The sequence below is a fragment of the Dipteris shenzhenensis genome, chromosome 3 (assembly GCF_047967505.1).
Source record: "Dipteris shenzhenensis isolate YYH24624 ecotype China chromosome 3, Dip_SZ_1.0, whole genome shotgun sequence".
Classification (NCBI taxonomy): Eukaryota; Viridiplantae; Streptophyta; class Polypodiopsida; order Gleicheniales; family Dipteridaceae; genus Dipteris; species Dipteris shenzhenensis.
Genome location: NC_141598.1, coordinates 31,880,298 through 31,903,155, shown reverse-complemented (window position 1 = coordinate 31,903,155; position 22,858 = coordinate 31,880,298). Strand labels below are relative to the sequence as shown.

At 51.5% G+C, this 22,858-nt stretch overlaps 1 protein-coding gene across 1 annotated transcript in view; it reads left to right on the top strand.

Moving 5' to 3' along the window:
• The window catches only part of LOC147903664 (protein DETOXIFICATION 42-like), a 75,873-nt gene that overhangs the window by 5,343 nt on the left and 47,672 nt on the right, over positions 1-22,858 (top strand). The window contains exons 3-4 of the mRNA XM_087400498.1: positions 72-193; positions 22,657-22,851. Of these exons, the coding sequence (XP_087256624.1) occupies positions 72-193; positions 22,657-22,851 (317 nt within the window). The remainder of the gene's footprint in view (positions 1-71; positions 194-22,656; positions 22,852-22,858) is intronic.

The window sequence follows — 22,858 nt, the reverse complement described above, 5'->3', positions numbered from 1 at the left end:
CTTTCTCCTTTTTCGAAAATGTTACTTTCAAGCCTTATCTGAAGGAGGACCTGTTTTATGGATTTTTCCAGCAACGTTTTCAGGGCAGACGAGCTTGGATTGGAGATAGCTGTCATTGCATTGCCAGCATTGCTTGCTCTCGCAGCTGATCCTCTTGCTTCTTTAGTGGACACTGCATTTATCGGACGACTAGGTATCAGGGCTCTTCACTTGCTTAGATTCGAAAGTATTCAGGTTTACAACATCTGCAAATGAAGGCAATTTAAGTTGGGAATGGTTAGCTCATGATGTGGACCATTTCAGTTCTTAAATACAAAGTTTAATGAAGTAGACCAGTCTCTAGTGCAATTACATCATGCACTTCTTCTTTCCTTGTTTGTGATGTATTAACACTCTCTTTAGTACGGTAAACAGAATCTTTATTTGCTGTTGAATACTTATACTGATAATAACTTTGGGAGGATATGGAGGTGCTGCCACATTGTAAGCCTTTTGGCAGGAATGCATTTTTGTGAAGGAGATGAATAGGAGAGTAGATCTTTATGCACATTAAGCTCTTATCCAAACTTTGAGATCACTCATCATTTTTTTTTTTTGCCGAAAAAACAGTGCTAACTATATTACTTCGATAACAAGATACAAGAGGTCAGCTTATAGCTGACGGGCTGCGTTCACAAATCGGACGCAGCCCTAAAAGGTAGCAAAATAAACCATCCTCTCACGGAGGGATAAGACGAGTATGAATGAACAGCCATCGGGGTGGTGAGTAATGCCACCGAAGGCCCTGCGTAGTCTGCGCGAAGAAGAGGCCCTGTGTGTCCCAAGCCCGGAGGAAGCGTCTCCGCTTCTCCTGACCGGCCCGGGAGCCTCCCTGAATCTGGTCCCACTGGCCTCTGAGAGTATGAATAATCTCACTCCAAATCTCCGCCATGATCTGGGCAGTCGATAAGGAGGTGCCACCTAGGATCTGCGCGCAGCGCGCGAGGTCCAGATGTGCCACCCTGTGATGCTGCTAATAATCTCCCAGACTGTCTGCCTCTCCCGGACTCCTGTATCAGCCTCTGCTAGGTGCTGTGGGATACCCTCGAGCGGTCCCCACGACCCCTGTGTAATAAGGAAAGTGGGGTCCTGCTGGCATGCCTCGAATAAGTGATGAAGACCAGGTGCGGTGCTGCACCAACAGAGCGCGCCCCAAGTGATCAATCCTAGCTCTGGTGCTGCACGAGTAAGAATCCCAAAAGTCCACCTCCACACTTCCTGGGCGCGAGTGCAACTCCACAGGCAGTGTTTTGGTGTCTCCTCATCCGCATGGCAAATCTGGCAGCAACCGTCCTGGCCTATCTGCCTCAACCAGCTCCCCACTGGAAGACCTTTGTGGGCAAGAAGCCACAGGAAGTATGAGATCTTCCGCGGCCGCCAGCTCTCCCACAAGGCCTTCCAGAATGCCTGCAAAAAGAACCTGGAAATACCCTGTGCGTACCAGCTGGGTCACTGGGTGGGGGGGCGGCTCTGCATCCTCCCGAGAACTCGCCTTCCCAGAGTCGTAGTGTAGGCGAAGAAGGAGAAGAGAGAGAGAGGGAGAGAGGGAAGAGAGAGAGAGGGAGAAAGAGAGTGAGAGTAAGAGAGAGAGAGAGAGAGGTTAGAAAAGGGAAGAGAGGCAGGAGAAGAGAGAAACTTACAAAGTGAACCCAAGCGAAGGGAGGGGAGGAGAAGAATAGTGTCATGAGTGAAAGGGATGGGAAAGGAATGTAAGAAGGAAGAGTATCATGATTGTCAGGACAGGATAGGAATGCAAGAATGCAATAAAATGTCGTGCTAGCTTTTCAAATTTTGAATTTCAAAAGCTTATTTTTTCCACACTTTTGAAATTAAACATTAGATCATAAAGTGATAAACTTTTGTTTTTATTTTCTTTTTCTGGCCACCACCACTCTCCTGGGTCCCACTCAAGCTCTGACAAGGCCCGCCCCTCCCAGAGCCAAAGACGCCAAAGCTGCACCTGGTCCTGCTCGATGCTAGGGTCGGTACGCCAGACCTTCCCCAAGAGGCCTACGACCCGAACCCTCTGCCACGGGAGTAGGGGGTCGATGAGCGCACCCTCTCTCCTGAGTCGTCCATCCCCAGAAACCGCGAAGAAGGAGATAGAGGAGTCATCCATACGTCCTGCGATCACCAGTGGAATGCCACGGGGGGTGAACTGTCCCAGCCAGCGGGTGTCACCAGGCATGAGGATCTGATGCTCAGGTGGAACCAACCAAGCAGCTGGGATCGCACCGTCGATCTCCGTGCGTCTCGCCTGGGCTCCACGTGCACCTCCAGCTGCGTCTGCAAGATCAGTCATCTCCAGATGTCTGTACGTATCCCTCCAAACACGAAGGGATCGGGCTGGCCCCCTCATCCAGCCGTCCCACCTGATATGTGATCTCTCCCCCAACTGAAGGCCCTCGGCATCTCTGACCTGACCGTTCCAGATAAGCGGCTGGCGATCGATCTCCTCCTGATAGCTGGGAGGGGACTGAATGAGACTGAGGCGGAGCCGCCTCCAAACCATGAGGAGGCTACGAACGAGTGGGGAGCGGGGCTGAGTGGGCGGGGCGGAGGTGAAGATCCACCTGAGGGACGGTAGCCACTCTCCACCTCGGCACGGGACACAAGAGCCGACTCCCTGTTGAAGTAACATCTTCCACGTCTGTCCCCCTGGGGTCAAACCGCGAATGATAAGCTTGCCTAACAAGGCCTGACTCTGAAGCTCTGGATCAATGACCCCAAGGCCACCCTCAGCCTGCGGAAGAATGACTGTCTGCCAAGCAACCCTGGCTCTGGTATCTCTATGCCCATCCTCCCCAGACCAAAGGAAGTTCCGAACCAACCTCCTGAGTTGTGCCACGCTGGATCTCGAGAAGCACCAGCAGGAAGCCATATACCAAGCCGTGGCTAGGAGGACCTGGTTAACTACCAAGGCACGACCTGCAAGGGAGAGCTTAGCAGTGCTCCAGAAAGCCAGCTTCCGTCGGATGGAGTCTAGCACCGGGAGAAACTGCTGAGCTGGCGTGATGTCTAGGCCAACCTGGAAGCCAAGGTATCTAGCTGTCTGTCCACGTGGAATCCATTTGAAACCCAGAAATCGCCCCCACTGAGAACACGCCCCCGGGTCTGTGAGAAAACCAACTGATTTGTTCCAGTTGATTTTCGCACCAGCGACCGAGCAGAAAACCTCCAGGGCCATCCGCACCCTCTCTAGCATCCTCTCATTGTCCTGGACATAAAGGGCTGTATCATCTGCGTACTCCGAGTCCAAAAGCTCCGTGTCCTCCCGGAGTGGAAGGCGAACACCCCTGAGCCCTGTGGACCTCGCCCGAAGGTAGTAAGTCATGGCCTTGGCGAAGAAGAGAAACAGGTAAGGAGCCAGGGGGCAGCCCTGACGTACTGATCTCTCCAAGCTAAAGCGCTCACCCATCCTGCCTCCAATGATGACTCTGCTAGACGCTGTCCTGTACAAAGCTGAGATACCCTGAATCCAACCTGCCGGGAAACCTAGCCGCTCCAGAGTCCCCTCCAAAAAGGACCAGTCCACGCGATCGTAGGCCTTCTCGAAGTCGAGAAGTAAAATGGCAAGGTGTGATCGGTTGTACTGAGCCCACTCCGCCGCCTCTGAAAAGGTGAAGACATTATCCAGGATACTGCGATCCTGGACAAAGCCTGTCTGAGTGTCATGGACGAGGTCTGGGAGTAGAGGCCGAACTCTGGCACTGATCATCTTGGCGAGGATTTTGTAGGCAGTGGTAAGGAGAGTGATCGGACGCCACTGGCGGATCTCCTGTCTATCTCCTCCCTTCGGGATGAGGCAAATCAGTCCTGAGGAAAGGCTCTCTGGCATCTGACTGCTGCTGAAAATCCCCTGCAGAGCTGCAAGGAGGGGCTGATGGATCTGGTCCCAGAAGGAGGTGAAAAATGCTCGGGATAGCCCATCCTCACCTGGGCATTTCTGTCCGTCGATAGCCATCAAGGCCTCCAACATCTCATCCGAGGTGAACGGCGCCAACAACGTCGCCTGCATGCTAGGCTGGACCAGGGGTGGAATGTGCCTCCACACCTCCTCACGGGCACGACTAGCACGAGGGGCAAGCGGCTCCTGCTGGAAGAGGGTCCTGTAGAAGTCAGTGGCCAACCCCAGGACCTCCCCCGGATCCGTAACGATGTGACCATCCGCTGTCCTGAGACTCCGAAGCTGATCACCTGCAGCTCTCTGGCCATGCGTCCTGAAGAACTCCCTGCACATCCGGTCACCCTTCCGGGCCCAGAAGGAGAGAGAGGCGTGATAGGAAAACTCGGAGCGACGCTGGAGGGTCTCCTCCAGGAGGGCTCTGGCTCGAAGGGCCTGGATCCGAAGCTCCTCCGAGCCCGGGGAAGCCTGCTGGAGTCGCTGAATGGAGGCGAGGTCCCTCCGAAGAGCTCTCTCTCTGCCCCACCAATCCTGTCGAACCTGTAGGGCTGCGAGCTGGCAGATCTGGTTGGACTCCTGCAGAGCCTGCGCGACCGAGTCTACCAGATCCACGCCCTCCCCCCAGTCTCTGTCCCAAAGACTGCAAATGCTGCTGCGCACGTCCACCCTCGAGAAGATGGAGTCGGGAATCCTGCATGATCGGGGGGGGAGAGTCTGGGCTGCCGAATCTAATGATAGGAGCACAGGCGCATGGTCGGAGAGTGTCGTCCCTGGAACTATACCCGCCTGGCCGCCTCTACTGATGGCCCAATCACTGACATAAAATCTATCAAGCCTCTCCAGGAGTCTGCCTCCTTCCCTGCGGAAGCCCCAAGAGAAGTCCAGGCTCCCGTGCCAACGCCGGAAGGACGGGTCTCTCCAACTGTCCCTCCCTCCTGTCGCGAAGATGAAAGAGTCCCAAGCTGACTGCTCTGCCTGAGCCATACCTGTGAACTCCGGACCTCTGCCCTGCTGGTCCTCCAAGGTCTCCAGGTTGTTGAAGTCTCCTCCAACAATCCAGGAATCCATGTCTGGAAGAATCCCTGTAAGTGTCCTCCAGAAGGTGGCTCTGCATCGGAGGTCTGTGGGAGCATAAATGTTGAGGATTCCTATTTTGGATCCCTCCAAATTTAGGCCTACCCAAAGGGCTCGGCCTGGGATCAACGTGCCGTGACCGAAAACTTCCTGGGCTAACTGCTCGCACACGGAGGTACAGACACCCCCACTCCTCCCCCGTGCGCCGATCGAAGGCTCCCAATAAGTGTAGGAACGTCCAGGGAGAACCTTCCCGCAGCTACGGGAATGAGCCGCAGAAAGCTTGTGCTCCTGGAGCAAAAGTACATCCAATCGACCAATCACTGCAGGCTGAAGTTCCTGTCGCAAAATGAGCTTCCTGGGACCACGGGTGCCCGAAGAGTGAAACCCGTTCACATTCCAGGATACGAGGTGTAGGCTCATGGAGAGGGACGGGGGGCTGCGAACAACTGTCTGCTCGCGGTCGAAGTCGAAGAAGAATCAGACATATCGGAATGGAGGCGCTGCCGCTTATGAGAAGGTTTGGAGGGGGAGACGGGGTCGTCCTGCCCGTTCTTCAACACCTTCAGCAATGGCGAGAGGCCTCTGGTGCCATGAGCAAATGCTTTCTCGAGCCAGCTCGAGATCTCTGAAGTGGTCATCCCGTAGAAGGTTCGGAGTTTCTGTTGGGACCAAGTTTTGACATCCTGGGGGAGAGGCCATGACAGGGGGGTCTGAGAATCACAATCAGTCGGAAGCGTTTGGCGGCGCAACGCCACCGCAGGCGCACATCGCCCTCGGACCACTGAGTCTCGAGAAGCTGCCCACCGGACGGGCCTATCCAGGAGCAAACCTGGGCGTGTGTCTGCTCTCTGAGAGCCTCCCAAACCGAGTCGTCTGTCCAGGTCTCGATGCCATCGCTGAGGAACGTGAAAGCGAAGCTAGGGCCATCCCTGGGAGCCAAGGCAGCAATCTTCCCATCCGCCCCTTTGCGGAGCAGGAAGATACTGATGTCGAGACAAGCCGGGAAGGTCCCAAGGTCGGCCACATCCAGGTAGTCCCAGGGGCCAGATCTGTAAAAGTCTCAAGGAAGCTCTCTCTCCTGGAGCTGAGACCCAGCTGAGTCTGCCACTGAGGGGCTAGCGGGAGGGGAAGCCTGCTCCACTGGTGGTATAGACTCCGGGTGTCCTGCCAGCGGGGGGGAGGGGGAGGAGGCTGCGGGATAGGCGACTCGGACTCCACGGAGGCGACTGGCGGAGAAGGTGGAGGAGGTGGAGCGGGGGCTGCACTCGGCTGGAAAGCCGACGGTGTAGCTAACTCTGTAGGAGAGACGAGGGGGACGGGGGGGGGATGGGGATGCATCTGGAACTGGGGCTGAGGGGGAGGAGGAGGAGACTGAGGAAGAGGAGGCGGGGGCTGAAGCTGCGGGTCGGGCGAAGGGGGGGGGAAACTGGGGAGAAGGCGGGGGAGCGGGAGAGAGGGGGATCTGAGGCTGTGGAGGGCGGGCTGCCGTCGAAGAAGAAGCTCTCCCAGGTCCCTGGGGCGTCTGCCTGTCAGGTCTCTGGAGTGCTGCTGCAGGAAGGGTAACCTCTGCCTCCTTGCCTTTATCCGAAATCTTCTTGTTCTTTCCTCTTTTCCTTCGAACCTCGGTCCAACCGCCCACTACCTCTGGACCAGACTCCGGCTGCCTCGGCTCCTCCTGACGTGGCTGTCCGGGGGGGGGTGGGGGCGGAGGGGGCGGGGGCGGGGGGGTCGAGACGAGCTGGCAAAGCGTGGACAAGCAGCCGCCAAGTGCCCAAAGCCGTGGCACCGCAGGCACTGACCTGGCTGTCCGGTGACTATCATGCTCTGGGTGATGCTGTCGGCACCTGTCACAATCTCGATCACTGCAGGGAGAGTCGCAGGATCCGCCACAGCCACACGGACTCGGGGAGCTCCTGCCGTGGTCACCGCGTCGGCAAAGGTGTCGTGCATAACCCAGCCAAAATGGGAGCCCAAGTCCCTGACAATCGGCCGCAACTCAGTAGCAAGCCCTGGAAAAACTGGTGTCACTGGGTGGCGAGGTATACGGAACCGAACATCGAAATCCGCTGCGCTGAATCCACGGTACCACGGGACTATCATGATAATCTTCCCATCCACCGATGTGGGGGAACCGGCAATTAGGTTGCTCGCAGCTTTCTCATTGGAGAGTTTGAGCCAGAAGATGCCCCTTCCCATAAGGGCCACCTCCTCAATATGGCCATCCTCTAGCAGGAGAGTGGACTGGAGCCAGTCCCTGATGGTAGACCTGGAGGGGGAGTGTCCAATGACTCTACCGTAAACAGAGGTACGAGCAAAGTCAATGGCAACCTCCTGAACACGAGATGATTGTTGCTCTGTCAGGATAATGCGGTAGGCATCTGGAGAGGGAGGGTCCGACTGGGCCTCCGGATCCGGGCAGGGGGCCGCCATACCGCCAAGACTAACTGCAAGCTTCCGATGAGGAAAAAACAGGCTGCCACCCAAGAAGGGGGACGAAGCGGGAGGTGGAGCCTGGGGGTGAGGCGGGCGAGGCGAAGTGAGGGGGCGGGGGGGGTCGGAACGGAGGGCGGGGTGAAGGCTGTGGGGTGCGGGGAATACGGAAGGGCGGGGGGGGCGGGGTTGGAGTGGCGGGGGCGGAGAGGTGAAGCGGGGGGCGGGGAGAGCGGAATGGAGGCGGGGGGTCGGGTGAAGCGAGGGGGGTCGGCGGGTGAGGCGGAGCGGCGAGAGGGGGGGGGGGTGAGGTGAAGCGAGGGGGGGGGTTGGGTGAAGCGAGGTGAGGCGGAGGGGCGGGGTGGAAGAGAGCGGAGGGGGGGGGTGAGGGCGGCTGAGACGAGGGCGAGGGGGGGGGGGAGTGGAGGCGAGGGGGGGGGCGGCGATGGTGAGGTGAGATGGAGCGGAGGGGCGGGGCGAGAGAGCAGCGAGGGGGCGGGTTGGAGCGGGGCGGATGGCGAGGGAGCAGCGAGGGGGCGGGTTGGAGCGGAGGTGAGGCGAGGGCGAGGGCGGGTTGGAGCGGAGGGGGCGGGTTGGAGCGGAGGCGAGGGGGTGGGTTGGAGCGAGGGGGCGGGTTGGAGCGAGGGGGCGGGTTGGAGCGGAGGCGAGGGGCGGGTTGGAGCGAGGGGGTGGGTTGGAGCGGAGGCGAGGGGGCGGGTTGGAGCGAGGGGGGCGGCGGGTGAGGGGGAGGGGGGACGGGGGTCGAGGGCGGAGGGGGAGGGGTGGGGGTGGTCGCGACGAGGGGAGGAGCTAGGGGGAGGTAGAGCTAACGGCGAGGGGGGGGAGGGGAAGCTCGCAGGAGCGAATTCGAATCCTCTAAGATCACTCATCATGGAATTAATGTTTGCATCTATTAACATTACATCATTGTATTTTTTGTGGCTTAAGGAAGGCATGCCATTATATTTGTTTACAAATGCCTTTGTGAGTACCCGAGGGCTATTGGCCTTGAACTCTTTCTCGAGGTTTAAGCGTTTGCCGCGTCTCCTCCAATTTCATTTCTGTTGTTCTTTGCCATTGGATTGACAAGTGTGATTGTCTCTCGCCACAGAGTAGAGATTGTGAATGTCATCTGGCCAGCTACTTATCGTCACCAAAATGGACCAGCAACTCTCACATGAATATCAGAAGTTAAAGAAGAGCATTGCTCCGTGTTTAGTTCAGCACAGCATCATTGCTTTTCAAAAGGAGTTTTCACAAACCTCCCCTTTGTTTATATTTAGGTCTAAGTCTGGGATTGAGAAAAGGCATTGCATGTCACACAGAGGTATGACTCTAAGGATGAGAAGATGCAAAGACTGTTAATAAGCAGCCCAGCAGGACGTGCAAAGGAACTTGAATGTAGAAATCCTAACAGCATTAGAAAGAGAGAGGCAACATTTGAAGCTGAACAGAACCTCCAAAACTTCATCTCTAGTCTGAAGATGAGGTCACCACACAAAATAGCTATTTCTGGTGTGCCTCTTAAGCAAGCCAAACTTCACAAAGAGCAATTTTTCTGCAACAGGGAAAATAGGGCATTGTTGTATACTTGGTGTCCCCGTAAGCAGTCTTATTTGTGGGTTTATCCTTGTAGCTTTCTTGCAGAGCCCTATGTAATACTATCTCAAAAGGTGAGTATAACTTATCATTTTAATTCGTTGTTTGTTGTGGGTCCACTGAAAAGTCAATTGCAGTTTATCAATGACAAACAGTCTTTCTACATCATGGTAATTACATTGCTTGCTAAGAACTCATTTTTCCTGGTCTTCTTTTTGGCTCTCCGTCTTTCTATAAGTCCCCCCCCCCCCCCCAATCCCCTTCTCCTGGGTCCCGCAGAAAAAAAACCCTCCCCGCCCCCCCCCCTCTCTCTCTCTCGATCTGCTGAGAAGCTTGTCCTTCCGTTCTCGTCATCATGAGAGCCAAGTTGAAGAAAAAGAGGATGCGCAGGCTCAAGCGTAAGCATAGAAAGATGAGGCAGCGTTCAAAGTAGCCGGAAGCTTTGCTTTGTTCATGATTCCGAGCAGCTGTTTATCCTTTGTTGCAAAGATCATGTACTGAATGGTCATTTGAAGTTACTTCACTTGGGGTGACAGTCCTTTAAGACCATATCTCCTGACTATGCAGTCTAGAATGGGGTGATGCAGCTGATGTAACTCTGTCCTAGAGTTTTACATATTTCTATTTCAGATTTTCCCATGCAGATGCCTCTCATCTTGTGTGAAAATTTTGGCATGAACAATTCGAATGCTATGGGTTACATATCTCTCTCTAACAAAAAAAAGTCCGTGAGGCCTCCCACGGCACTCACATCTTCTGCCGCATGTAGAGATATATGTCCCAGCGCATTCAACTCTTCAGGTGATTCCATTCCAGCATACATCTCTGATGCTTTCACCTCTGACACAGAGCATACCCTGGGCTCAGTTCCCTTCAACAGTTCAGATCAGCAGATCAGTCTTCAAGACATTCTAGCATTGGCTCAGTTATGCCGCATGGATAGTAGGCATAGGTAGACTAACAATACTAACTGTCCTATTTATGTATTAACTGGCCTACAAGTCCATACTAATGTGGAAGGTGTAAAGTCCTACAAACGCCCCTTGAAGTAAGTACAGTGGAAATTTCTTAGATGTACCTGGTATAAGTACCATGGTTGCACATATTCATCCACAAAGGATATAGCAACCTACGGAAGTGGCAGTATTGAGTGACAAAGGGAAGCAAGTGTAAAGCTTGTCGAAAAGCTTCAAACTTAGATCGCGGTAATGCTTTAGTCAACATGTCTGCCAGATTGTCTTGTGTTGGAACGTAACACAAGTGAATATCTCTTGCTGACAATATTTCTCCAACACAATGATAATGAATGTCAATGTGCTTGGTCGATTTTGTGCAATTGCCAAGTCACTCTGACTGCCAGTGTAGATAATGGTAGGAGATGTTTGACCAACATCAGGATTTGCGAGTAGTTTCCAGAGCTTGATACATTCCATGGTAGCTGTAAAAGCTGCCATATACTCAGCTTCAAAGCTAGAAAGTACCAACTGTAGGCTGTTGTTTTGGTGAACCATGAGATATATGAAGTGCCAAGCATAAACATTTACCACTATGTGACTCTAGTGTCATAACATCCTGCACTATAAAGGAGTCCCAAGGTTTGAGTGCCTTTTAAGTATTGAAAGACATGTTTCATTGCTTGCCAATGCTGTGTACTGGGAGTATGTAGATATATGCTCAACTGAGAGACAGCATACAGCTTCTAAAGGCAGGCTAGAATTGGGAGGATGATGTGATTGTATCTATATGGATCTTAAAGCTGCAAAGTTCACAGGCCATAGAAACCAACTTAAACTTGGAGAGAACAGGAAAACCACTTTGATTTTGAGAGAGCCTTGACAGGAAACTCGACACCAAGTAGCCTTTATAAACTTCTTTCTGATGGCATGAAGAGTCTTCTTCATAAAATTGCCTTTGTATCAATGTCTACTTAACTATTTTATAAAGCAGTCATGCATGGCTGAGTAACAGACATCACTTGTCTGTAAACAAGCCGACCTGGTCAGGGCCGACTGGCCCACCAAACTGCCGATTCAGTGTGCTGACCCTGAGCTGACTCAGTCTGGCCCACTGCTGACCTGTGCCACATGGCAGGCCAACAGGTCTGTGACTTGTCTCCTGCCCCGATCTGCTACTGCCTGTCTGTCGACTGCTGCAGACCCAACGAGCACCTGCGGCGGCTCTCCATGCTGCCGACTTGCTGCTCTTCTATCATCCTGTACATAGGCCCTTTGCAAGCACCTATTGCTGGGGGTTCTCCCAGCCATTCTGCCCACTCACTGGGCTCATATCCAGCCTTAAACGAGGTCCTAATGTCATCCATATGTGCTGACCAGGGTGGCCCATGTATAAATTGGTTGCCCTAACTAAGATGCAGCACAGTGGGCCTACATGTCAATGCAGATGCTCCATCAGCTCGCTTGGAGAATCTCTCTGGAACTATTTGAAGGTGGCTCTGAAATTGGGTCCATGGCTCTGCATCTCCTGCTCCATCAGGTCCGGCCCCAAACATGCGAGCCATTCCAAGACGAAGGTTTCATATGTGCAACACCAACTGTCTCTGGAACTGCCGGTCAGGTACATCAAGCTGTCCCCCTTGTAAGTTGAGAACAATCCGAATTATGCAAAGCACGAAGTCTCCCAAGTCTGAAAAGTTCTAATTGGCTCACCACATGGTACTTCTAGGATAATGTAACTAGGTAACCATGGTGAAGCCACCATATCACTTTTACTGGTCAACATCTCAAACTCCTCAAAGTCTTTATCACCAGTCTCTAAGGCAAGCTTAAAGCAGGCGCCAAAAGCCTTCACAATGAGAACTCCCCTTTTTCCATATGGGAGGCTTTCACCCTCCATTCTCTTATGCTGCTGCCTACCAGCTCCTTTGTAAGTCTTCTGCCGACTTGCCGCTCTTTTATCAGCTTGTACATAGGCCCTTTGTAGGTGCCTATTGCTGGGGACTCTACTCTCCCTTTGTTGGAATTATCGCCATAATTCATGGCAGTGACCAATGTATGACTAATAAGTGGGTTAGGGACACTTTTCCCTCAGTAGAGGTTTTCCCCCCTAACCACAATTAGGATACCCAACTACAGGTAGTAGTTAGTGGTTGGGTTAGTTAGGGTTTTGTCACTTTGACAAACGCCAAGTTTTGTATGTTGTTTTCCATCTCTTGTAATACAACTTACGTTGCTTTCCTTCCTGTTCACACTCTTGCTCACCTTACTCACACCCTTTGCTCACATTTGGAATTAGAGCCAGCTTCTTGCTCCTTGCCTATCAACCATCTGCTCACCCTCTCGTGCTGGCCGTACACTCTGGTCGCTCAGCATTGTGCTTTGCTACTGTACGGTTGCGCAGTCACTTGTCCGTACCGATCCTGTTACCTGGCCGTATAGTCGACTGCTCCTGGTCGTACAGTTCTGCTGCTGTCCGTACAACACATGCTATTTGTTCGTACTACCCTCGCTATCCAGTTGTATAGCTAGCGACTGTATTGTGTACTTGAGCCAACCAGTCGTCCGTACACCGTTGTCGTACACTGCGCCAGCCTGTTAGCCATACCTGCTCAGGGCACGTCTAGTCGTCCATACACTGTACGGACAACAGTCCGTACAGGTTAGTCTTCTGCACAAGGTGCCGTACGCTACTGCAACCTCCCTATCCATACGTGCATCTGCCCCGTGACCTGTGTGCTTGCCTAGTCGTGTAGCTACCGAACAAGCAGTCTTTACTACTTGTTATCAGCCAGTTCAGCTGCTGGCCGTACAGCTTGTTCACACATTGATCTAGGTGCCTTGCACATAAGCATTTCTGCATTTGGGCCAGTGTTTGGTTTGCATTTGGGGTAGTGTTTGGCTTTTGCAGGAGAATTGCAATTTTGGTTAAAATTTGGGGCTTTTGGGAAATTTGCCCTCTTTTGATTGCAATTTCCCTGTAGAAATCGGGGCTTTTGTGATTGGGCTGCAATTTCCTAGTGTGTGAGGTACTTGGACACTTTGCATGCATTTTTGGACTCAGATTGAGTCACGTTGTAGACAATTGCCATTTTTTGCAGTGTTTTTTGGCAGTCTTTGGCCATTTGCAGAACATTTGGGTGCATTTTGAGCCTTTGATAGGCTGAGACAGCAAGCTATCCTTTGGTTTTGGACACCCATTTTCCTATATTTGGGCTTTTGGATTTTTTGCAGGTGTTTGGCAGAGATTCAATTGAATTTATGCTTGTGGGCTGTTGCATTTTGAGCCATTGATTGGCTGGTTTTTTTCCAGAAGTGGGCAGTTTGCATCAATATCCCAGCAGGGATTTGTGTTGTGCACCTTCATTCCCAGAAAGGAATATTTTTGTTGGTATTTGCTGTATTTTCTTTGGGAGTGATGGCCCAGAACAATCCCATTGAAGTGTTTGGAGTCCTCACACATGAGGATAAGTTGGATGGTACCAACTACTCCTATGGAGTTTTATGGTTTGCAATATCCTATTTGGTAAACACTTATGGGACTATATCAATGGGAATGAGCCACGGCCAGAGAATGTGGTTGCACCTGCTACTCCTCCTCAACAAGGTGGAGGAAGGGTAGAGGACAAGCTCAAGATGCAGGACAATTGCTAGGTGCAGCAGCTGCTACAGCGGCGGCTCCTACACAGGATTAGAAAAGGTGGGATTCATGTGATGCACTAGCACTTTTAGCTATCTCCCTTTCTGTCAAAAGGTTTATCATTCCGCACATTCGGTCATGCAAGACCTCGAAGGCAACTTGGGATATTTTGGAGAGTATGTTTTCAGCCCGCAATGATGCTAGGTTCTCATTCCTGAAGAGAGAGTTGACTCATACTCATATGGATGAGGGTGACTCCATGTCTGAGCACCTCACTAAACTTCAGGATTTGAGAGAGTAATTGTTGAATATTGATGAGATAATTCCAGATTCAGAGATGGTCATGACCACTCTGAATTCTCTTTCTGAGTCTTATCTTGGCTTTCACACCTCCTTGAATTTGTCATTGAGGGGGGGTGCCAACCCTCTCATGAGTTGATAGGACTTTTGTTGTAGGAAGAACAAACGAGGAAGAACATGGCTTCACGAGCTTTTGAACATGCAATGCTTTCAAAATTCAAGACCAAAGGGAAGGGGCAGCATAAGCAGCATGCAAATCAGCCTTAACATGAGCATAAAGCTGATTATGGACAGTAGAGAAGCCCAAGAGAAAGGTGTTTGTCATTATTGCAAGAAGCTGGGTCACTACATAGGGGAATGCAAGAGAAAAGAATTGCGAAGGAAAAGAAAAAGGATTCTAGTATGGCTGTCATTGATTCAGCTCCTCATGCACATGATGGTGGTGATGCTTCAGCCAACTTAGTGGAAGAACAGTATGCTTTTTTGACTTGCAGTCTTGATTTATAGGTGGTTGCTCCAGATATTACAGCCACATCTGAAGATGACTCTTATGCTTTTCTGACTCGCAGTTATTATCCTTCTAAGGATTCATGTGCTTTCAATGTCAATGAGACATTGAATAATTGGTACTTTGATAGCGGTGCCACAAAACATATCACTCCAGGAAATGTTTGTTTGATTCTCTACATCCATCACCCGGGTATCTTGTTGTCACTTGGCTTCACACCGTATCCACTTGCTTGGTAATTTCTTTTAGATTTATATCTGATATGTTTTGCAAAAGAATAAAAATGTTTTTCCTATTGTTCAGTTAGGTACATGGGGGCAAGGTCTAGCATTTGAAGGTGGACCCCCTTTGTTGGGGTTACGGGCATTAGTGTCCCACAGAGTTATGACCTCCTTTAGGAGGGACATTGGAAATCACACTCCACTTTAGTACCCGCTTTATGGGACCAATCAAATGCACAGATTGTATACTGACCTAGCACCCATTTAGGAGAATGTCTCTAGGCTTTGGGTGCATAGTCACATGAAAACACGTTTCGTCCTGTCAAAATACGACGAAACGTTTTGTCACGAAACATTTCGAAAGTGGACGAAACGCTCTGCACGAAACGTTGTTTCGCCCAAATCTTGTAATACTTTTTAAAACAATTTTTTTTTGTTTTTTCAAATGATTCAATGTTCATATATCTAGATTCTAGAATACATATGCTTTTCAATCCTTAAAGATTGATTTAGCTAAAGTTGAAACTTGAGAATCAAAGATTGAAAGCTTGAAATAAATTTGAAGAATGTGTTGGTGTTTCAAATATCCTTTTTGGGTGTCTTGACGTATATTCCTCTTTGTTAACTCTAAACTTGAGTATAACATATCTTAGTAGCCACTCTCCTTGAATATATATATTATCATTTCAATTTGTCTGACAACACGAAACGAAACGAAACAAAACCTATGGAAACCACGAAACGGCGAAACAGACGAAATGTTTCTTGTGACACTGTTTGGGTGTGAGCCTGGAAGCATGCCAAAGAGACATGGAGATATAAGATAAGACGACAAACTAATGAGCTAAGTTATGGCTCATTTGTGACCCTAGAGTATGCCAATTAATAGGGCTAACTGCTAGGAACTTGTCGGGGAAATCAAAATTGAATTCTGACCACTTTCTATTTGTTAGGGTTTTGGGAGTGACACGTGGCAGTCTGCCATGTGGCAGCTGAGCTGGCAGCCAGGACAGCTGCCCCACTCATGTGGCATCCTGAGGGGCAAGTGCCAGGGGCACCTGGAACAAGTGGTTGGCCCCAAATCAGGAAGATTTGGGGCAAGCTTCTGGCTGGCCTCCTGGGTGTCCCACCCCAACAAAATCTGCTGCGAAGTGTCCCTCCTCCTATCCTTGGCTGAGGGGGGGGCTCAGCCTATAAAAGAGGGCCTTCCCCCTCCCATTCTTGGATAGAAAAACTCGTTTTTTAGCTTCTCTCCCTCTCTCCCTTGATGCAGCAGCTCCTCCTCCACCCTTTGGGATCAGCCAACAGCCAACTCCTCTCCAAGCCCTTCTCTCTCTTGCTGCAAGCTCTCTCTCCTCTTCCAGTCTTTCTCTCTCTACTGTGCAGAAATTCTCTCTCTACAAGTTAGGCTCTTTCCCTCTGCAGAAATCAGCCCTCTCCTCTCCTCCAGAGCAATAGCAGTACGTCTCCTCCTTCCCCTGTCTGGGAGCAGCCATAACACTCTCTCTCTAAAGCATTACTCCCTAGCAATCTTTCTCGCTCTACTGTTCCAGCCCTTCCCATGCAGAAATCAGCCTCTTCTCTGCACTTTTGGGACAGCAGCAGCATCTCTTTCCCATCTGCTAGCCTGGGAGCAGCCATGACACTCTCTTTCTAAAAGCATCACTCCTTTGAGATTTTCTCTCTCTAGTCTACAGGCCTCTTTTCTTTTTTTTTTTTTCCGCAAAAAGTAGTGCTAGTTATATTGCTTGAAAACGAGAGTACAAGAAGGCCTAAAGGCCAGCGGGCTATAATCACAAAACGGATACAGCCCGTGGTAACAAAATAGTTACAAGCCTCTCAGGGCATAATCATATGAGTGTGGACAAACAGCCACGGTGGGGGCGGGTAATGCCACTAAAGACTCTGAGCAGAGTGCTTGAAGAAAAGCTCTTGATGGTCCCAGTCGCGAAGGAAGCGCCGTCTCTTCTCCTTCCCTGCCCGGGAGTCCCCCTGGATCTGATCCCACTGACCCTTGAGCGTATGATTGATCGTGCTCCAGATGTCCGCTAGGGTCTGGGTAGCAGAAGAAGCTTGATCTCCTAGGGTCTGCGCGCATCTGGAAGTCCAGATATGCCAGCCTACAATACTCCCTATGATCTTCCAAACTGGGTGCCGAGTCATCGCTCCTGCATCTGTCTCTGTTAGATGCCAGGGGAAGCTTTCCATGTATGCCCAGGTGAAGAAAACTGGATCCTGTTGAGAGAACTCGTAAGCCAAGCGATGTCCCACCTTGGTGCTGCACTAGCAAATGGCTCCCCAAGTGACCGGTCCTAGCTCGGGTGTAGCCCTTGCTAAGATCCCCATGACTCCCTTCCACACTGTCTGAGCATGCGAACAGCTCCAAAGGCAGTGCTTCAGGGTTTCCTCCTCCTAAAAACACATCTGGCAGTGCCCCTCCTGCCCCATCTGCCTCAGCCATCTCCCAACTGGTAGCCCCTTATGGACCACCATCCAAAGAAAGTAAGAGATCTTCCTTGGCCGCCAGCTTGCCCATAGAGTCTTTCAGAATGTACGAAGAAAGACCAGAGATATCCCTTGGGCATACCAGCTATGTGCCTGGGTGGGTAGCTTGCGTTGGAGAGCCCCAAGAGCACGCCTACCGATACGCGCGCTATATGAGAAGAAGGGGGCAGGGTTCTCTGAGGTCTCGAGTGGTGGCCAACGCCACTCCCCTGGGTCCCACTCCACCTCTATCAAGGAGCGGCCCTCCCAAATCCAGAGTCTCCAGTCCTGGTCCTGCACAATCAGGGGGTCTATATGCCACGCTTTCCCTTGCAGCCCTATGATGCGAAGGCGCTGCTAGGGAAGCTGGGGGTCGATCACGGCCTCTTTGCTCTGGAGACGGCTACCATCGGCGACGGAGAAGAAATGAATCGAGGAATCCAAGAAATGGCCTGCAACCACCAAAGGAATGCTGCGGGGTGTGAACTGCCCTAGCCACCTCTCATCTCCTAGGAGGAGCTGTCTGGTGATCATGGGAATACTCCAACCTGCAGGAATGGCAGCATCAATCTCCGCTCGCCGAGCCTGGATCCCACGTGCCGTACCTACTACTGCTAGCTCTCTCTAACCAACTCGAAGCCTCCGTCAGGGAAATACTTTAGAAGCCCACTACCTGAGGTCCTCCAAGGGCGGAGCCCTTCGGCGTAGATCCACTCTAGAGGTGGTCGAATGATGACTAAAAAGGCGGAACTGTTTGGCGCTGTGGCGCCATCTCAGACGAACGTCACCCTCCTTCCACTGCTGCTGAAGAAGCTCCGCTGCTCTGCTACCAATCCAGTCCTGTACCTGCTCCTAGGACTGATCACGAATCGTCTCCCAAACATTTTCATTCGTCCATTGCTCATTCCCGTCACTAGTGATAGTGAAGGAATAGCTAGGACCATCATGGGGGGCGAGGACGAACACCTTACCCTCCGCCCCCTTTCGGAGGAAGAAGATGCTGATGTCTAGGCATGCAGGGAAGGAGCCAATACCAGCTGCATTCAAGTAATCCCAAGGTCTTGCTCGGTAGAACTTCAAAGGTAGAGCTCTAGGAGCTGCCCTTGGGTGGGGGGACGAAGATGAGGAGTCAGAACCAGAAAGAGGGGTGCTGGCCGTCGAAAGAGTTGGAGTGGTGCTGGCCGTCTGCAGGGAAGGGCCTCTCCCCTCCACCGGGCCAAGGGGGGTAGGCGCGGAGGAGGTCTGTGCTAGCTTCGGGGCCGCAGGAGGAGGGGGGGTTCTCGCGGAATCATGCTCGGGGGAGAGGGGAGGGCTGAAACCAAAGGTGCCGGGGGGGGTCCCGGAGGGGGGGGAGGTAGGGGAACTGAGGAGGAGGGGGGAGGAGGAGGGGGGTGAGGTGAAGGGTGAGGAGGAGGCTGGTTGACCTTCTCCTTCCCTTTCTCCTTTCCCTTACCGGGCTGCTGCTGACTGGTGACCACAGGGGTCTCTTGCTGGAGAGGGGGCTTTTTGGTTATTGTTTTGTTCCTTTCCGTTTCCTTTTGACCTCAGTCCAGCCTTCCCCTTCTGGAGGGGTTGTCGATGCCTGGCGGGGGGGGATCCTGAGTTGTTTGGCTGGGGGCCATCGGAGGTTCTGTCCTCGTGAAGCGAGGGCAAGAGCGTGCCTGGTGCCCGAAGCCGTGGCATCTCAGACAGTGATATGGGCGACCAGTGACCATAATGCGCTGCGTCACCACACCTGTGTCCATCTCAATCTCGAACTCCGAGGGGATACTCTGCGGATCTAGGACTGCCACTTTGATGAGTGGCACCCCTTGGGCTGCCGCCGCATCAACGAAGGTGTCCTGCATGAGGCAGCCAAAGTGCGCTGTTGTGAGGCTTGGGAAGATGAGGGTAACTGGATGGCGGGGGATGCAGAAGCGGGCATCGAAGTCCACTACACTGAAACCCCTATACCATGGGACCATAAGGATGATCTTCCCACCCACAGAGGTAGGGGACCGTCTGACCATATCACTCGCAGCTTGTGCCGAGGAGAGCTTGAGCTAGAAGATACCACGTCCCATGAGTGCGACCTCCTCAATGTGACTGTTCTCAAGGTATAGGGTGGACTGCAGCTAGTCTCTGATGTGTGCTCGTGAAGGGGCGTAGCCAATGACTCTTCCATAAACGGAAGTCTAGGAAAAGTCATTGGCAGCCTGCTTCACTAAGGAGACCTGATGCTCTGTCAGTGTTATGCGGTAGGCCGAAGGAAGGGGGGGTCCGTTTGGGCCACCGGTTCCGGGCTTACGGCCGCCATAACGCACTGACAAACTGCGAAAGCTCCAAAAGGCGGGGGAAAAGAAATGGCAGAGGCGAGGGAGGGAGGAATGGAGGCGGAGGCGGGGAAGAAAAGAAGGAGGGATGGAGATGCAAGAGGAAGCGGGGGGAGGAGAGACGGCAGCGGGGAGAGAGAATGGCGAGGGAGGGGAAGGAAAGGAGGAGGGAGGGAGTGGCAGCGCGGCGCAAAGGCGGGGAAGGGGAGGGAGGAGAGGCGGGGGTGTGGCGGCGTGGCGCGGGGCGGAGGCGGGGAGGCAAGGAGGAGAGGAGGGAGGGGATGGGGGGGTGGCAGCGTGGCGCAAAGGTGGGGAAGGGGGAGGAAGGGAGGCGGGTGTGTGGTAGCGCAGCGCGAGGAGGAGGCGGAGAAGGAAGGAGGGGCGGAAGGAGGGTGGCGCGGCGGCAGCGTGGCGAGAGGCGGAGGAGAGGGAGGAGGGGATTAGTAACCAGATTTTTACAGGCCTCTTTTCTGAGTTGTTCTCACTCCAACCTCTTGTTCTCACTCTTCCCATCCAAGAGGGCTGCAAAAGCATCAAAGACTCCATCTCCAAAGGAGTCAAGTCATAAGGGGAGTCTGGAATCTCAAGTTTGTCTTATTTGCAGCACCGTTTCAAGTTGAAAATACTCTCTCTTTCTAGATAACTAGTGCTTGCAACTAATGTTGGATGGAAGTGGTGATTGTTGCAAGCTTTCTCCTTGTGGATTGGGATGGCTAGAAGCTGATTCTCTGTCAGCGCCAGCCCTGGAGTCCCTCTCTCTTTCTCTATTGTCAATAACTCTCTCTCTCTCTCTCTCTCTCTCTCTCAGTTGTTCCCTTATTACCTATCAGAGTTCTAGTCAATAATTGAGTTCTCATTTTGGAAGGTGCACTAAAGTGCCTATAACTATGCCTACAAGGCACATACCAAGGCCCATAGGGCATCACTACGACCGGGAGAAGATGGCCTACAAACCCCCCTCGTGGTATGGGCTGAAGTATTCTGGAAACGTCTCAAAATACCTGGTATTTTCTGGTCATGGTGTCACATGTTCATCCAAAAGGATATAGCCACCTACGAATGTACGAGGTATGTCAGATCATGTAACAAAGGGAACCAAGTGTAAAGCCTGTCGAAAGCTTTGAACTTGGGACGAGGAAGTGCCTTTGTAAATATATTTGCTATGTTGTCCTCTGTGGGAAGGTAGGACAACTCTATGTCTCTTGCTGACAACCGCTCTCGAACATAATGATAGTGAACTTCAATGTGCTTGGTATGCGCATGAAACACTGGATTATGCGCAATGGCCAAAGCACTCTGGCTGTTAGTGTAGACCATACTGGAGGATGTTTGGCGAATACCAAGATCTGTAACTAACTGTCGAAGCCAGACACACTCTACTGTAGCGGTGAGGCTGCCCTGTACTCAGCCTCACAGCTGCATGTGGCAACTGTTGGTTGCTTCTTGCTGAGCCAAGAGATACATGAACTGCCAAGCAAAAAACAATTGCCGGTATGTGACACTCTGGTTTCGGAACAACCTGCCCTGTGACTATCCGTGTAAGCATGCATGGTAAGTGAACCCTGATCACCATAGAAGAGGGCTAAATCTTGAGTGCCTTTGAGATATTTGAAGACTCTCTTCAGTGCGTGCCAATGCTGGGAACTGGGCATGTGCATGAACCTGCTGAGCTGGGATACTGCACACTGTAAGTCAGGTCTGGTGTGGCATAAGTAAATGAGACATCCAACAACTTGCTGGTAAAGAGTCATATCACATGGTGGGCTCCTATCATGAGCTGAAAATTTGAATCGAGGGTCCACTGGAGTAGAGATTGGCTTGCAATCCTCAAAATCAAGGAGCTGTCCAATATACTTGGACTGTGACATCATGATACCCCCCTCAACATGAGCAAACTGAATGCCCAAATAATAGTGCAGCTGTCCCATGTCTGACATTTCAAAAGCTTGCTGCAAATCAGCCTTGAAAGCTGCAATATACCGAGTATCAGGGCCCGTGATCAGCATGTCATCCACATATGAAATCAGCACTAAAAAATCAGAACTACTCCCACAGACATAAAGAGTGGGCACTGTGGGGCTATTCTGAAAACCAAGGGATAGTAAGTGTGCATTAATTTTGGCATACCATGCCCTGGGTGCCTGCTTCAAATCATAAAGGGCTTTTCTCAGCCGGCATACCTATCCAACAACCTCAAAGCCAAGAGGTTGTGTAAACTAAACTTCTTCCTGCAGATCCCCATGAAGAAAGGCAGTCTTGATGTCAAGCTGGTGCACTTGCCAATGGTGATGGGCTGCAATGGCAATAACACATCTAATAGTAGTAATGCTGGAAGTGGGAGCAAAGGTCTCCTCAAAGTCAATGCCTTGTTGTTGGGCATACACTTTTGCAACAAGACGGGCTTTGTGTCGATCTATGTTGCCATCAGATTTCCTTTTTAACTTGTAGACCCACCGGGTACCAATGGCATTCTTGCTGGAAGGGAGATCTACTAATTCCCATGTGTCAATAGATTGTAGCTCAGCTCTCATTGCATCCATCCACCCTTTGCTGTCAAAAGCATCTTTATGGCACAAAGGCTCTTCATTGCAAGCTGTAGCAAGGAGTGCAAACTCAAGAAAGTGACCATGCATCTGACTATTACCTGATCAATGTGTCAAGAAGCCATCTGGGAACTTGCCTTTGCTGTCTATTGACAGCTCTTTCTTCAATCATTGCATCATGAATAGTGGGATCATTTTGTGTTGGAAGAGAAACCTGCAAATCAGCATGGGGTATTGGCTGATCATTGCTTGTTGGAGGGCCTATAGGAGGCTCATGTTGCTGGTCAAAGTCTCCCTCTGAGGGAAGCAGAGGTAACCAAGAGTCAAAGGCATCAAACATGTCAACTTTTGGCTTAGCTTTGCAGTCCACAAGAGGAGAAGCCGAATGTTCAGCAAAGATTACATCTCTACTGACAATAATCTTCCCAGTATTTGGTTGGTATAACCAATACCCTCTGCTCTCTTGGCTGTAACCAATAAATATGCATTTGATTGCCTTATCATCAACTTGTACTTTGCTGATTGTGCGAATATTGATGAGGTAAAGGTTTAAAAATCTGGTTTTGCAAAGATTGTGGACTGAAAAGTACCATTCGTTTTACTAAGAAATTATGATCCCGTATGGTTTGCTGGTTTGTTCTTGCAGGTTCTGTGGAGCTGGCTGCTGTTGGCGTCTCCATAGCGGTTTTCAACTTGATATCCAAGCTACTCAATTTTCCTGTCTTGAATATCACAACTTCATTTGTGGCTGAAGAGGAGGCCTCGGACAAAGGAAATGTGGAAGAGCTTGAATTGGTGCTTGATTCAGCTGGAGAGAGAGTTCCCTTTATCCCTGTCAAAGGCAAGTG